The sequence below is a fragment of the Poecilia reticulata genome, chromosome 11 (assembly GCF_904066995.2).
Source record: "Poecilia reticulata chromosome 11, P_reticulata-male-v2, whole genome shotgun sequence".
Classification (NCBI taxonomy): Eukaryota; Metazoa; Chordata; class Actinopteri; order Cyprinodontiformes; family Poeciliidae; genus Poecilia; species Poecilia reticulata.
In genome coordinates, this window is record NC_088840.1 from 756399 (window position 1) to 772905 (window position 16507).

A 16507-nucleotide genomic window follows, 5' to 3' on the forward strand; every position below is an offset into this window, starting at 1 on the left:
GACCTGTCTATTGATTTATAGATTAATAGTTTTACTGGACAGAAATTACAAAGAACAAATCTGGTTCTTAATCAAATCCTAATGAGTCAAATTGAAAGTGTCATGGAGTCATCAGCCTCATGACAATAACACTGACATGAAAAATAATATTGAATATTGAATATTAAATTAAATATTGAATATTAAATATATCAAATCTAATTAACATAAATAAGTGATCAGTTCTTTACTGTTATGGTCTGTAAGATATATTTATTCTCAGTACTAGATGTGGTCTCAACAAACCCATGGGACTTCAACAATATTATTTTACGTTTTATCTGGAAATAATGTCTGTTTATTCTTGCCATACAATCCTCTGTATAAATTATTGCTCCAAAGGTCTTGCCATACAGGTTTATTCCTTTCTATTTACTTTAGTTTCTTAGTTTTGTTCTTCATTCATTTCCATTTAGTTTCCTTTGATTAGTATTATCTTCTCTTGGTTTATTGCTATGTCCACTTTAGTTTCTTCCCTGTTGCTAGATTTATTTTATCATTTATCCATTATAAGACGAATAATATAAGACGAATATACACATACCTCATATGTATTAGCTGTCAAACATCGGATTTTTTAAAACAGGATTATGTCCTGTTTTAAAAAACAGGACAGATCTCCTGTCCTGTTTTGTCGGTCTTGTGTGTGTTCGTGCACTGCTGCCTCTCACTAGTGGAGATGGTGTATTGCACTACTTAACCCTTGTGTTTAGAAATGGGGTCCAACCAACCCCACACAGGTAAAACTTGTATCATTTGCCACAGTCCTCTAAGTTTGCCTCAGTCCTCGCACGCGCGAGTTCCTGAAGTGTATGGGAAAACATCATTGGCGCGCCGCCCCCTCCAGACGGGGCGGCGCGCAGACCCTGCAATACCCACTTTTTGCGACACTGCTGGCACGCACAAGGGTTAAAACAGCTTTAAATAATGTTTCAATTGCAAAGTTCATAAGTGCTTTGTAGACATCTTGCTGTAAAACTTTCGGATCGATTAAATTAAGAAAATTAAGACTAAACAACATGGCAGAGCTATATAATATTACTACATAAAGCTAATTTTTAAAGTTTAATCTCTAATACTTTTATAACAAATTTATGTCAGATCATGATTTCTTGGTTAATGACAAGTTGTCATAACGAAGACAATTTTGTCTAGATTAATGACAAGTTGTCATAACAAAGACATTTTGAATAATGTCAACTTTGTATTAAAAGTGTCATGATTTACCAAATGACACTTTATGACAACAGTCATAAATATTCATGAAGACTTATTGATGTTCATGACAGGTGTTGTGTCATGTTTATGACAGTGTCTGACAGTCTTATTCACCCCCCTTCAAATAAAGTGTTACCGTTTGTTTTTTTTACACACAGCTTTTTCTATTTATCATTTTTATGGACAACAACTGCGGAAATCCTTCTTTGGCTTTTTCCTTGAGTTTAGATTATTTATTTGTCATGAAACTTAAATAGGTATTATTCCACTGTTTTTCCAAGTTCTCCATAATCAGATATATTTTTTTGCTTAAAATTAAAATGTTGTTTTTTTTCTAGCGGTACGCCAAGAGCAGAGGACACTTCCTTGGCCATTTGCTGCTCCTCTGTCCCCTCACCGCTCAGTATCTTCACAGTGCTCCCAGTCTCCCAGTGCAGGCTCCTCTCCCAGGAGAGTGCTTCCATGTGTCACACATCCAGCGTTTGCTGGAGACAGCAGGGAGCAGAGCCCACATTCACCTCTGATGGACTGCTGCAGGACAAGACGTAGCAAGTAAGAGCTAAGTGCACACAATTACTCTGTTCTACATAGGCCTGTCACGATAACAAATTTTGCTCGACGATTGTCTAAAAAATTATTGCGATAACACTAATAATGTTTCAAGACCTTTTGACATTGATTTAATGGAAATGACTAATAATGCATGCAATTTCCTGCCATAGATAGACACTTTATTTTCAAAAGAACACGTAACTGATAAACTAAATCAGTTCCAGTGTTATTGGATTCTCAGTCTCCATTAACAAAAAACGTACTTGAATAAAAAGTAAACAACATAAAGCCAAAGTGGTAATTAATACTACATTCAACCAAAAGAGTGCAGATTATGAAGTCTGTATACTATATTGCCCTTCAGTAATCACTAGATTTAAATAGAGAAGACAGGCACATCCTAATGCAACAGTTCATACTACACGATTTTTTGCCCTTATTTTCCCCTTACGATAATCTTAGATCGTTGGCCCATGTAAGATTGTCGCTGGTGATTTCCTGTAGTGTGATTTAGATCGTCGTGGCCGCTCTGATCTAAATCAGGGGGTTTCCCCGACTGGGAGCTTAACGCTGAATGTGACAGGTAGCCAATCAGAAAGCGCGGATTCTCCTCCGCGCTTTCTGAGGGGAAATAACGAAGGGAATCCCAAACAGCTGACACGGCGCAACACGAAGTCCAGCGGAGATGATATGTGGAAACAACATTAATATTTATTCAACATTTCGTGCAAAGAATATAGAAATGTCAAGGAGAGGAGTTGGAGCCAAATAGCTACCGCCATTGAGAAAACCCGGTAAGTTTTCAGCTGTTCTTCGTTAAGGTGGCATAAATAGGTTACAATGATTTTCAGTCAGTCAGGACTTTACGCTGACTCTAGCCACATACATTGCAGGTAGATTCTTGTAAAGCATTGATTAATGCCTGATTTTAAAATTACTTTATTTTAAAATCAGGCATTATTTTGTGCCCATTGTGACTGAACACCACACAGCACGATCAAACCCGATCGAACCGTTATACCTAGGATTTCTGTCGGCTAAGGTGTGGTCTGTCAGGTTTTGAAAATGGGCCGAGAACTTGTGTAGTGTAAGCTGGACATTACACTAAGGAAATAGGAAGGGAGGGTCAGTGGAGAGCACCGGAGTTGAGCCTTTTTCATTCAGTGTCATCAACAGAAAGAAAAAAAGGCAGGATAAGACGATAAAGCCGATAATTAAAACGAGGTCGATAGGTTTAACTTATAGTGCGCTTAATTGATTTATCGTTTATCGCGACAGGCCTACTTCTACATTGTCTGTAAAATAATGTGCCATTACTTTAGTGATATATTACTATGGCTCAAAATACAATGAAGCTGCTTTCACGCATTCGCATATAGTACTGCATTATTTCAGAAAGCAAATGGATAAGACAGTGATCATAAACATGTTTTTATTAAAGGTTGATGCTGCAATAAAATTAAGTTTTTATGTGGGCATAGCTTTTATAATCTGCATACATACTGTAAAGACAACATCTGGACGGCTGTTGCAGTCACATTTGATTGTGCAACTAGAAAAAAGTTAGGAGTAAGAAGCAGCTAATACATATTCTTTGACTCAGATTCTTTTTGTAAAGAGAAATATTGATAACTTTGCCATTCAGTTTAAAAACTAAAGGCAAACTATAGACAGAGCCTGTTTGGTGACCCTCCAAACAGGTTCCCCTGTTACACAAAGTTGTTGACCAGGGGCACTACTGACATTCAGATCTTCCAGTTGGAAGTTTTTTGTTTTTTTTTTATTTTGAAAAAATTAGCGAGGGAGAGGTAAGTGTTCAGTTATCTGACTTGTGACAACCTTAACATGTGAAACATGTGATGTGAAATTCTGTGTTTCGGTTCAGTTGCAAAATAAGAAAGCGACCCCACAGATCACCTGTAGAGCAGGTGTTTAAATGAACTAATCAACCACCGCGGTGTTAGATTATTTTATCGTAGCAGTAGCTAATCTTCCATAGTGATCACTTATTGATAATTGCAAAATAAACATCAAGTCTAAAAACGTAATACTGCAACAGACTGAATGTTCTGTTCTTTGTGTGGAAAATGTTTTGAGTTTTTTTTGTGGTGTTGTCAGTTGTCAGTGAATAATTTGCACTTTTTGTGTGTGGAGAATCTCACAGACTGAGCAGTCTTGATTAAAGGTTACTGATTGAGTTAATAAACTGAACTTGGAAACTTAAAACAATAAAATGAACTTGTTTCAGCTGTTAGATAATTGGGTCATAGAATGGCAGAGCCAGTAATTAGTACATTTAAATTATTAAATATTGTCAGATTCGCAGTAGTATTTAAATTGAGTGTGGCATGAAAACATTTATTATCCCAAGGGGAGCCATGACAGGAAATAACTGGAAAGCCATGACTGTAACAGAATGACAAACATTTTTTTCTTGCTGCTCTAGAAAAGAAATTTAATTCTTGCTGAGTATGCAGAGGCTTTACAAGGTTGGAAACATTACTGGTGGATGTAACACCAGAACACACATCCTATCCATAATGTGTGTTCTTGGGTCACACATTATGGAGAGGAGGCCACTGACTCAATTCTCTAACAGAGACACATGCTCCATCGCACGTACAGTGAAGAGTCATTGCTGGAAAACATGCACCAATCGAACTGATCCAAACAGAGAATCGTCTTCATAATAAACAAGGCTTTATATGTTAAATACAAAACTGGATTTGTCAGTTTTGTGTTTTTGATGATTAGGATTTATAATGTGATATTATGGGCACCTGAATTAATCCTGACTGCTTGTAAAAAGCTTCTCGGTTTGGATTTGAAGATGGAAACAATTCCTCCCATTAATCTGTTTTTCCGCTGGTCCACTATGCAGATCTGTGTTGAGACTGGTCACATGATCACCTTGTTTGTCATAATTGATAACTGATTAGTAATAGTGTATCTCTTTCTCTTTTTTGTCTTCTATCATTTTTTTGTTCACCCATTCTACATAATTTGTTATTTCTAACACTGTTTCTGTCTGGTAATTCATCTACAGTTCCCTCAGTAGATCTCAGCTGGGTTTTAATTAACCACCCTGGAACTGATGTTTGTTTCAAACAATGGCTCCACTGTAACACCAGTGGAGTGTGGCATGAAAACATTTATTATCCCAAGGGGAGCCATTGGGATAACAGGGATTTTTTCCTGTTTATGAATAGAAAAGCTGCTGGTTTTAGAATAAGGATTTGACTCACACCTGAATAGAATGACAAATTCCCATATTGATTTCAGTTCTAAGTTTAGCACAGTGAACCAATGCTGCTTGTCTTTTTTTTAATCCATTAAATTTTGAGATAGGATTTTGGTTTTAACTCAAATGCACATGAATTGGATCAATGAAATAAAATCATTTTTTCCAGATTGCTTCTTCTTTTTATCCTTAAAAATTGGTGTCTGCTTGTTGAGGATTAATTCTCTGAGGTAACAAGTTCAGGAAGGAAAGCCTGATTCATCCCTTATCTGTTGTCCGAAAGAAATCTGCACTCTCTGCAGCAAGACAAAACTAGACCCTGAGGTTTTAAATCTAGGCCTCCTCTTTCCCTCCACGACTTCTACTTTACACCACAAACAGTAAGAGCACCCCTGACTTAGTACAATCCATATATGGAGCAAGCTGGACATGGTGCCAATCATACAGACATAGTTGTTGGTTAGGACCTTGCTTTTTGTGGCAATACATACAAAATCAATCATTTTGTATAAGACACAGTATAAACCCTCTCCAGGTTTAATTATGAACATCACAACCAGAGTTCCTACCTCAGGAACTCTGAAATGGCAAAGATGTGGTTCAATTTTCCATAGTTGTATACAAGCCACATATCTTGTGTAAAGTATGAGGAGACTTCTTTTTACCACCTCATAGAAATCATTCGCAAGACTACTGAAAAGTGTGATCACAGTTGGAAACCACTTTTTAATGATCATTTTAAGAGACCTCTAACCCTGTCACTGCCATGCAACTTTGAAGGAGTGTGTCATCAGAGACCATTCAAAAAAACAAAAAAATTCCCTTCTCACCCTCTGCGGGTGATCTCTCTCATCCTCTGAGCTCAGGTCATCTACTAGAGGCCTGGGAGCTTGAGGGGTTCTGTGCAATATCTTGGCTGTGCCTAGAACTGCACATTTCTGGATTGAGATGTTGCACAACCTACCTTGGGTCTTGTCTAGTGTGGTAGATCTGAGCCTCTGTTGCTCTGGTGTTTAGGGCCTGTTCCTGTGCAGCCAGGATGAGTGCCTCTGTGCTGTCTTTGAGTCCAGCTTTTTCCAGCCATTGGTAGGATTTCTTGATATCGGCCACTTCAGTTATTTGTCGGTGGTACATCCGATGTAGAGGCTTCTCCTCCCATGATTGTATCTCCAGCACCTCGTCCTCTGTTCCCCATTGTCTGAAACATTCGCTGAGCACATCGTCTGTTGAGACTTTGTCCTTGATGTATTTATGGATCATGGATGTTTCATCCTGGGCAGTGGCTCTCACACTCACTAGTCCTCTGCCTCCTTCAGTCTCAGGGTGCTGGATTTGGGGTGAAACCCTCCCATGTATGGTTAATAGTTTCCGAGTCTTATCATCCGTGGTCTTTATCTCCTCCTTTGGCCAGCTAATTATTCCTGCAGGGTATCTGATTATATAGCATAGCTGTTTATCGCATGGACCTTGCTCTTGCTATTGAGCTGGCTTCTCAGGACTTGCCTTCTTCGTTAGAGGTATTTGGTTGTGGCTCCTTTCCTTGTGACCTCATCGAGGTTACCATTTGCTTGTGGTATTCCCAGGTACTTGTAACTGTCCTCAATGTCTGCTATATAAAAAAATAGCCCTGCAACAGACTGGCAACCTGTCCAGGGTGTACCCCGCCTCTCGCCCGGAACGCTAGCTGAAGATGAGCACCAGCAACCCTCCCGACCCCACTAGGGACAAGGGTGTAAAGAAAATGGATGGATGGATATATATAAATAATTGCCTGAGCTTATGTTTAAACCTTTGTTTTTTCAGTTTTTTACATTTGAGTTATTTTTTTATTCTTATTTGTTATTTACTTTTTCTTCCCCCCATCTCTTAGTACCCTTGCTTTTCCTGGCTTTTTGTCACCATTCTTTTTGTATCATTGGTTTCTGTGCACTTTTTTCTCCAGTAGCGAAAAGGGTTTAGTTGCCAGATCCAGTTTGTACAGTCGACACATGGACATCAGACATGCTGGACTGTTGGACAGAAACTCAGGTAAGATTTGATTAGCCATTTGAAATGTTGAGTGTAAACAATTTTACTTACAGGAGTTTCTTAGTAATTAAATCCAGCTTTTCCGGTTCACATTACCATAGCCATTGAGTTATTGTATCTAAACTATTCATGAGTGAATAGATTAGGATTTTTTTCAACTTTATGCAGAAAAGACAGACGTCATTGTCTTTGGTCCAGAATCAGGTATAAACTTTTCTGGATGAGATGAAAAGCTACACAGCCTGTAAAGACCTGTGTGTCCTCAGAGACTCACATCGGAATTTGTATGTTTGAGAAAGAAATTTAGTAGAATAGTATCCCTTTGCTGCACCATCCGGAAATTTTCCCTCACCTAAATCTCATTTTGAATGTTTTAGGACTTGAGGTTTCCAAAAACTGATCTTCTGGAAACACTTGCATCAAGCGCTCCTCAGCAAATTTGTGAGGCGAACAAAAAGAACTGAGTCTCTTTTCCTATTTTTTGTTTTGGGAATTTTTGGTTAACCTTTTGAATACTTGAACCCTGATTGAGTTTAAATGTTTCAGTAACTGATTATGTATCTAAAAACGTAAAACATAAGTTACACTTCCAACACTTCAATACCATGAAATGTAAATACTTGTAACATATTTTGTGGCTTTTAGATTTGAGGCTGGAAGGTGTGAAGTGGTTTTGTGACTAATATTTATTGAGTTAATTTATTTTCATTATAGCAACACTGCACCTTAGAGTCACTCTTCGTGACTCCCTGTTTGGAAAAGAAAAACTGGTGGTTTCTTATGGAGGACCAATTCTGACATAGTCAAAACTATGTCAGAATTGATCATATTTTTGGTCATATTGGGCATGTCTGAGTTTTCAATTTGAAAACTCAAATATGCCACACTTTTGTCCTTCCTTCCATAGATCCTTTTATCATCTTTTGTGGCTTACTTTCAATGAAAACAGTCAGTGCATTTCTGCTGGTAGTCTTCTGAGTGATTGTATTTGCCATAACATCAAATCAGAAAATACTGCAAACGACTAAAACATTTTTTTAATTTCCCCCAAAATATATTCCCCTGTATATATTGTTTTTCCTTTTTCCTACACACGTGTTTTTGTCAAGAAATGTATACGTCTTTTTTCGCGTTGTCCTTATACAGCGCTAAAGCATTTGTTTTTTTGTTTTTTTACAAAAAAACTTATGCATTTCTGGCTCGTTATGCAAATTATCAGGGCGGGGTCTTAAAGCTTCAACTTCTGCGGCCGCTTCGTCTAAACCAGTGGTTCTTAACCTTTTTTGAGGTACCGAACCCACCAGTTTCATATGCGCATTCACTGAACCCTTCTGTAGTGATAAATAAAATATAATTTTTTCCCCCCAAATTCAAGACGTAGGGGTCACTCAACTAGAGTCTAGTTGCGTCACCCCATGATCACTAAGTCTTCTTAAAAGGTAGAGTCTCTGAGAACAGTTCTTCAAAATATAGTCAGTGTTTTCAGCAAAGTTGAGCTGACTGTCCAGGAACGGGTATTTAAAGGTATTAAAATTTGCCACAATTTCAACAGGTTGGCCATCAAGAGAAACTGTTTCTTGTTTAGATTATTTAATTAGCTCTACATTCTTAAGAGAATGAAAAATTACTAATAAATAAAGACTGCGGTATTCTGATTTAGTAATATCATTACTAAATGATAAATATAATGATAAATATATAATATAAATATAATGATAAATATAATAAAATATAATGTAAGTTGATAAACAACTTACATTAAGTTGTGTTACAACCCCCACGGCATTAGAGGCAGTACCAACCCCGAAAAGATATGACTAAGGAGCAGATTTAGAAGTACACGGAAAGCTACAGAATTTGGTAAAAACTGAGTTTTGCTGAAGTAATTAAAGATGAAAGTTCAAATCCATGCGGAGAGTGGAACTCCTTCAATCAGTGCTCCTCCTCTGTGCGGCTAAGCAATGTAACGTGATCCTCTGCAGCAAGTGATGGCAAAGCGGGGCGCGTCATCACGAATTTACATAAGTTTACCTCCGCGGCAGAGGCACCACCGAACCCCTGAGGTTAACTCATCGAACCCTAAGAACCACTGGTCTAAAGCTGTGTGAGCTTCTAAAGCTGTGTGAAGCTGACACCCCACCCACGTCAAAAAATCCAGCAAATAGTCTGAATGGTTAGTGCCGTTAAAATTTTCGTTTGTGCAGCTTCGGTTTCTGAGATATTAAAAATAATTTTTTAGGTCATCCAGAGTTCACCATACACCATATTGCTCCAAAACAAACCAAAGTGGGCTACTTCGTTAGTGCGTCGTTTGTGCAGGTTTGCGCCGTTAAAACTGTCGTTTGTGCAGCTTTCGTCTTTGAGATATTAAAAGTTATAATTTTGGCCGATGACGTCACCGTCACCCAATTTTACGCCAAAACAAACCAAAGTGGGCTACTTCGTTTGTGCAGGTTTGTGCCGTTAAAAATTTCGTTTGTGCAGCTTTGGTTTCTGAGATATTAAAAGTTATAATTTTGGCCGATGACGTCACGTCACCCCATCTTGCGCCAAAACAAACCAAAGTGGGCTAGTTTGATAGTGCTCCGTTTGTGCAGGTTTGTGCCGTTAAAACTGTCGTTTGTGCAACTTTCGTCTTTGAGATATTAAAAGTTATAATTTTGGCTGATGACGTCAATGTCACCCTATCTTGCGCCAAAACAAACCAAAGTGGGCTACTTCGTTTGTGCAGGTTTGTGGCGTTGAGACTTCCTTTGTGCGGCTTTGGTTTCTGAGATATTAAAAGCTATAACTTTGGCCGATTACGTCATCGTCACTCCATCTTGTTCCAAAACAAACCAAAGTGAGCTACTTCGTTAGTGCTCCGTTTGTGCAGGTTTGTGCCGTTGAAACTGTCCTTTGTGCAACTTTCGTCTTTCAGATATTAAAAGTTATAATTTTGGCCGATGACGTCACGGCAGTGAAGATAGTTTCAAGTTGGATATTCGATATTCGAGCTCCGCGGAGTAAGCGGCGTTTAGCTCAAGGTTGATCCGATTTATGAACGCTAATGTCGGCCAGCGGTTCTCCACCGCTCCCGGCCGCAGCGCCCGAAGGTTCACTTAGGGACTGTCAACAAATTACCGAACCAAACATTCCTGTCTAACAAATGTTAATAAATGACTTGAATTGTAACCGACTAATTGTGGGTGCTAATTCATGCTTTTGCATGAGACAAAATAGCATCTATTAAATTTTCAAGTCATACACATTATTTTCAATAATTTTAATATTAATAGCTTCCAGGTCATGTGAAGTATTGACTCAAAATCACTTTGAAATAATTATACTAGTCTGTACAGATGAGGCACAGACATTTGTTTTCCATTTTAAGCCATTTTCCATTTTTTAGGAATTTTTTGGTCAAAATTAAGTGTTTTTCTTCAATAGCTCCCAGGTCATGTGACCTTTTGACTCAAAATCACTTTGAAATAATTATACTTGTCTCAATAGATGAGGCACAGACATTTGTTTTCCATTTTACCTCATTTTTTATTTTTTAGCAGTTTGTTTTGTCAATATTTAGTATTTTTCTTCAATAGCTTCCATGTCTTGTGACTTATTGACTAAAAATCAGTATGAAATTGTTCTACCTGTTTGTATAGATGATTATATTCAATTTGAGTCCTTTTTATAATTTGTATGTATTTTTATATTAGCTTCTAGGTCAATCAATCCAATTTTATCTGTACAGCACATTTCAGCAGCAAGGCATTTCAAAGTGCTTTACATAATAAAAACACAAAAACACAGAGTCATGCAACATAGAATAAACAAAACATTACATAAAGTCAAGAGCTATCATTAAATTTGTAAATGATTATGTTTCAAATACAACTCTGATCAGGGGGTTTTTTAGTCAAGATTTAAAGCATGTCAAATGTTTCAGCTGTTTTACAGTTTTCTGGAAGTGTGTTACAAATTTGTGGTGCATGGAAGCTGAATGCTGCTTCTCCTTGTTTGGTTCTGGTTCTGGATGCAGAGCAGAACCAGAAGACCTGAGGGATCTGGGAGGTTGATACAACAACAGATCTTTAACAACAATGCCTTGTTGTTGAAATGCTAAACCGTTCAGTGATTTATAAACCAACAACAGTATTTTCTATTCTGTTCTCTGAGCTACAGAGAAAAACTAAAACTGGTGTTCTATGTTCCTGGTTTTAGTGAGAACACGAGCAGGAGTTCTCAATAAACTGTGACCCAATTACTTGAAATCAGTGTAAAATTGTTTTAGTAGACTGGAGAGATGAGGTACGCTCATTTTTAATTCATTTTGACCCATTTTATTATTTTTTAGGCAATTTTATATTTAAAAAATATATTTCCTATTTTCTCTTCACCTCTCCATAGGCTGCCAGCTTATCGTGATGAAAGTGTGTCAAAGTGACTCCAGGTGTTATGCTGTCAGGGGCTTCATACCCCTTGTAGGGTCACCCAATGCTAGAGGTGATGAACCAGACAAAGAGCAGCCCAAAGACCCTTTATGAAGAGCACAATCAATGGATACTGTGTCCCCTCACCTGGACGCACGTCAGCAGGGCACCCCTGGAGCCAGGCCGGGAGTTGGTACTCCATGGCATGCATCTGGTGCTTGCCAAAACACATGGAGTCTGGCCAGGGTCAGCCCAAAGTGGGTTCACCTTCCCATGTGCTCACCACCTGTGGGAGGGGCCAAAAGGGCTGGGTGCAATGTGAGATGTTAGAAGGCCGAGGGAGGGGACCTTGGCTGTCTGACCCTGGGTGATGGACGTTTTATCACAGGGCATTGAATGTCACTTCTCTAGTGGGAGCCTGAGCTGGTGTGTGAGGTTGAGAGGTTCTAACTAGAAATAGTCTCATCTCATCGCATGACTTGAGATGAGAGCCATGCGTTAATTAATGGAACATTAATTAACAATCTGATATGTAGTGAGAAAATGTTTCAGTTTTTGGCTGTGTTTCTATAACTTTGTATTTTTGTATTTTTATGGTATAAAGCTCTTTGAAATGCCTTGTTGTTGAAATGTGATATATAAATAAAATGTGATTAGATTTTTTTATTTGGGGGTTTTCTGTCCAAGGTCACATTTTGCGCAACCGGGGTTTCGAAGGGGTCCATTTCGGTGGCCTTGGGATCACGCTTTTGCTTTTTGCAGATGATGTGGCAATTCTGGCTTCATCAGGTTATGATCTACAGCTTTACTGGAGCAGTATGCAGATGAGTGTGAAGCGGCCGGGAGGAGGATCAGTACCTCCAGATCCAAGTCCATGGTCTTGAGCTCGAAAAGGGTAGAGTGCCTTATTTGGGTCAGGGAAGATTGTCCTGACCCAAGTGGAGGGGTTTAAACATCTTAGGATCTTGTTCATTGTTGGAGTTCATTCATTTCTGTCTCTGTTCACCCTCCATGTTTGTTAACCAGTTTCAGGACTCGAACAGAACCACTCATTGTAAATGACTTTGAGAAATAATGAGATTTGGTTATAGATAAAAATAAGCTTTAATGCTAAAAGATGATCAAATTTCACAAGCCATACATATCCAAATGGAACATCATGCTTCTTAGGTTACATTCACCGTCCAGCGCTGGGGCCAAGTGACAAGAAGCCATGAGGCAAAGATTGTAGCAAGTTTAGCTTTTTATTCATCTCTGCAATCTGGATCCTCCCTAAACAGTACTCTAATCAGTTTCAGTCTGTTTACATATGACTGCCAGCAGTCACATATAAACATGGTTATGAAAAATAAGGAAACTACTTTGTGTCAAATTTTAATTAATCGAGTTATGCCACGCCCAAATCAAAAATCGATAAATCGATACAATCGCACACGAACATCTGTTAAATATACGTCATAAAATGCTTATTGTATAAAACATCTGTTAAATCTGAGTCATATATTGCTTATCGTATAAAAACATCTGTTTTGATTTAAATTAAGTTGTTATCAAAATAAAACAGACAGAATTCTGGAACTTTCTCTGTTGCATCATATAAAAAACAGACAGGATTCTGGAACTTTCTGTCTTGCATTATATAAAACATTCTGGAACTTCCTCTCCTGCATCATATAAAACATTCTGGAACTTCCTCTCTTGCATCATATAAAATCAAACAGACAAGATTCTGGAACTTTCTCTCTTGCATCATATAAAACATTCTGGAACTTTCTCTCTTGCATAATATAAAATATTCTGGAATTTTCTCTCTTGCATCATATAAAACATTCTGGAACTTTCTCGCATCACATCAAATGTAAGTTGTTATCAAAATAAAGACAGGATTCTGGAACTTTCTCTTAAATCAAATGGTAAACAAGGTGCATGTCAGGTGGGGCCCCCTCTTTTTCATCATATAAAATTTAAGTTCTTATCAAAATAAAACAGACAGCAACATGACTTTTGACCCAGTTATTCCCCTCCCCCTAAGTTGAAAGTTTTATACCTATGCAAATTTTCTGATGAAACTCCTCCTCACATAGACTCCACCCCCAACTGCTTTTATCTTCCTGCTCCCAGGCAGATGCCCCAGCCCACTTTTATTAGTTTATGTTTGAATGAGCCAATAGAGATAAAGGGATGGGATTTCTGTTTTTCTGCTGTAAATATTTTTCGGAGGCCCTGTCATTCTTCTTGTTGCATTTGGTAGAGGAAGAGCCAATTGCTGACAGAAAAAAAATGGTTCGCGTTAAAAGAGAAAAGCCTCAAAAGAGAAGACAGCAAGAAGCTAATCAGCTAGCATGTAGCTAGCTGCTACATGCTAGCTGTAGCAGCTAGCTACATGCTAGCTGCTACTCTCTGAGGTTTCTGCTCCAACCTCAGAGACTACATATGGACAAACCATCACGAGACCCTGCTCCATGGTTGATGCTTCATCCTCTACACTCCTGGATACAAATCTGGTCTTACCTCCATCAGCAGCGTTCGAATCCTTGGTTCAGCACGAGATTCCCATGTTCCAGGACTCCAAACATGTTACGCCTGACTCCAATGAATCACACTCTGTTGAAGCAGAGTGTGGGAAAAACCAAGACCTCCTGGTGTTATCCAGTGGGACCTCCCTTCTCTGTCAGACTCCAGGCTCGATCTATTAAATTCCAGTCCATAAATTGGATGCTTCCCAGAAGTCCACCTTTTTTTGTGCAAGAGAAAACCTGAAGACAAAAGGTAACAGGTTGTGAAGTGAGGTGGAGAAGCTAGTCTGCTAGATCCAAAACATCAGATGGGAATCCCACCACCAGACCCTGCTCCATGCATCACTCCAAGAAGTAAATCATTACAGTTGGACAAAGTTTCCTCTCTATTTTTGTTTTTGCTTCATTCATATAAATTTAATCCAATAAAGAACTTTTTTCTCCACCTCCAAGCTAGGATCCACTCTCAGTCACTTCATCCAGGTCAAGGTTGATGAAGAAATTAAGTTCAAGGAAATTATAGTCACTATATACTCAATAGTTAAGCATTTAATAAATCATGTTAATTCTTATATTAATTTCAAATCATAATAAAAAAAATGAATAGTTTATTTCATAAACATAAATGTATCTGTGTTTAACTTCCTCACCATTTCTTTCTCTGTCCTGCTCTCAGCTGGTATCTGATAAACCGTCCTCCGCTCTGTCACTTCAGCCAACCAACTTGGCTCTGAGTGAATAAAGGTCCACATAATTTTGAGTAACTATCTACTAAATTGTCAAGTATTTTATTGACTAATATTTTGTTTTTACAGTAAATAAAAAAAATACAATTTAAATAAAAAGAGAATGGATTAATTTTGTGGACAACTGATCCATATTTTTAACTTTGAGAGCTTTTCTTTCTCTGTGCTGCATCAGCTGCTGAGCTCAGCCTGTATCAGACAAACCAACAGCCCCTCTGCAACGGTCACTTTACCCCAGCTAGGGATGGGAAATAGTAAAAGTCAAAGATATGTGGAACCAGTAAACTGTAAACCATCAATACATTTTAGTATAATAATAAGACAAGCATACTGTTACAATTATTACAATAGTTTAATCCTATGAAAAAATGTTTGCTGTTTCTTTCTCTGTGCTGCACTTGGCTTGTATCAGATAACACAGCAGCCTGTCTCCAAAAGCCACTTTAAGCTGTTTCTTATTTTTAAAAAAGTCAAGGAAATCTGGTTCTATTGTTCCCTAACTCAACAAGTATTTACTAAGCCATCAAACATGCACAAAATTATTTGTGCAAAATTATTACAGGTTAATCATTTTAAATTAAGTTAGAATCGCTTACCATGTCTTTAGTTTTGTTTTTCTTCTGTCAGGTAGTTTTCTATTTATCATTTTAAACTCCTCTCCTATCTAGAGAAACCAAAAGAAAAAAAACCACCATAGCACTAGTAAACGATTAAAGAACATACTTTTTCATAGAGATTAGGACAGAGCACAAGAATGACAGGACCGAGTGGAAGTTTGGTAGCTTGGCCTCTAGTCAAACCTGATCCCATATAAAAATAAATGCATAATTAAAGATTAGCTTTGTGCATTTCATCGTAAACCAAAATGAACCAGCTTTAAAAATAATTGCATTTGGTCTCCAAATGCAATTCTGAAGCAAAACTGCATCAGTTGATCCACAAGTCCACCACACTTTTCAGATGTTTTTTTTTTCTTCTAATCCTTAACTTTATAAACCATGTATCCCATATAATTGTCAATCTATTGGAAAAATGGAATACACTGTGGTTATTTACTTTCTTACATTTGTTGCACTCCTGCACTGTACTTTCTTTTTTCTCTCGAGTTGTATGTCTGAATGTTTTAGCACTTTGAATTCTCTCGTTACTGAAATCAATACAAAGTTTCAAAAAGGAACATTTATCATTTTCATATTGTTTTCTTGTAAGCTAACAAGTGAACCATTCTTTATAATAAATCCCTTTAGTCAATATGTCATCACCAACAGTTTACTTCATTAGGATGAAAAGATGATTGGGCAGTTTAGCTGAAATGTTTATTTAGTAGATTTTTTTTAATTACCTCAGGACTTTGATTAGACCCCAACCTGCTAATGACCACACAGCAAACTTCTTTCTGCTTCGTCTAATGTAAGTTTTTTGCATCAGTGAAATAAGAACATGTTTAGTTTATGGTCAAGGATGTACTTGCAGCCAGACGCGAGCCATACAGGACACAAACTTTCATCTGTTACCTTCTCCCTTTTGCAAGTAATAAGTTAGTTTTTAAAAAGTAGTTAACAGTTTTCTTTTTTTTTGCTCGTCATTATGTGATCGCAGTAAAGTCAGTATGTATATCAATATGAAAAATAATCTCATTTTTGAGAATCTCACTTTCGTGAGGAAACAATAACTAAGGAAACGATAAACACCTCTCCATAAGATGTTTAGATACAAAACTTTTAACATCCCATTGATGTAAAATAAACAAACGAG

General features: G+C 37.7%; 1 protein-coding gene across 1 annotated transcript in view; it reads left to right on the top strand.

Moving 5' to 3' along the window:
* Window positions 1-754: 754 nt before the first annotated feature.
* The window catches only part of LOC145553820 (uncharacterized), a 39179-nt gene continuing 23426 nt past the window's right edge, over window positions 755-16507 (top strand). Inside the window, exons 1-3 of the mRNA XM_081612825.1 lie at window positions 755-779; window positions 1596-1809; window positions 6993-7078. Of these exons, the coding sequence (XP_081468951.1) occupies window positions 755-779; window positions 1596-1809; window positions 6993-7078 (325 nt within the window). The remainder of the gene's footprint in view (window positions 780-1595; window positions 1810-6992; window positions 7079-16507) is intronic.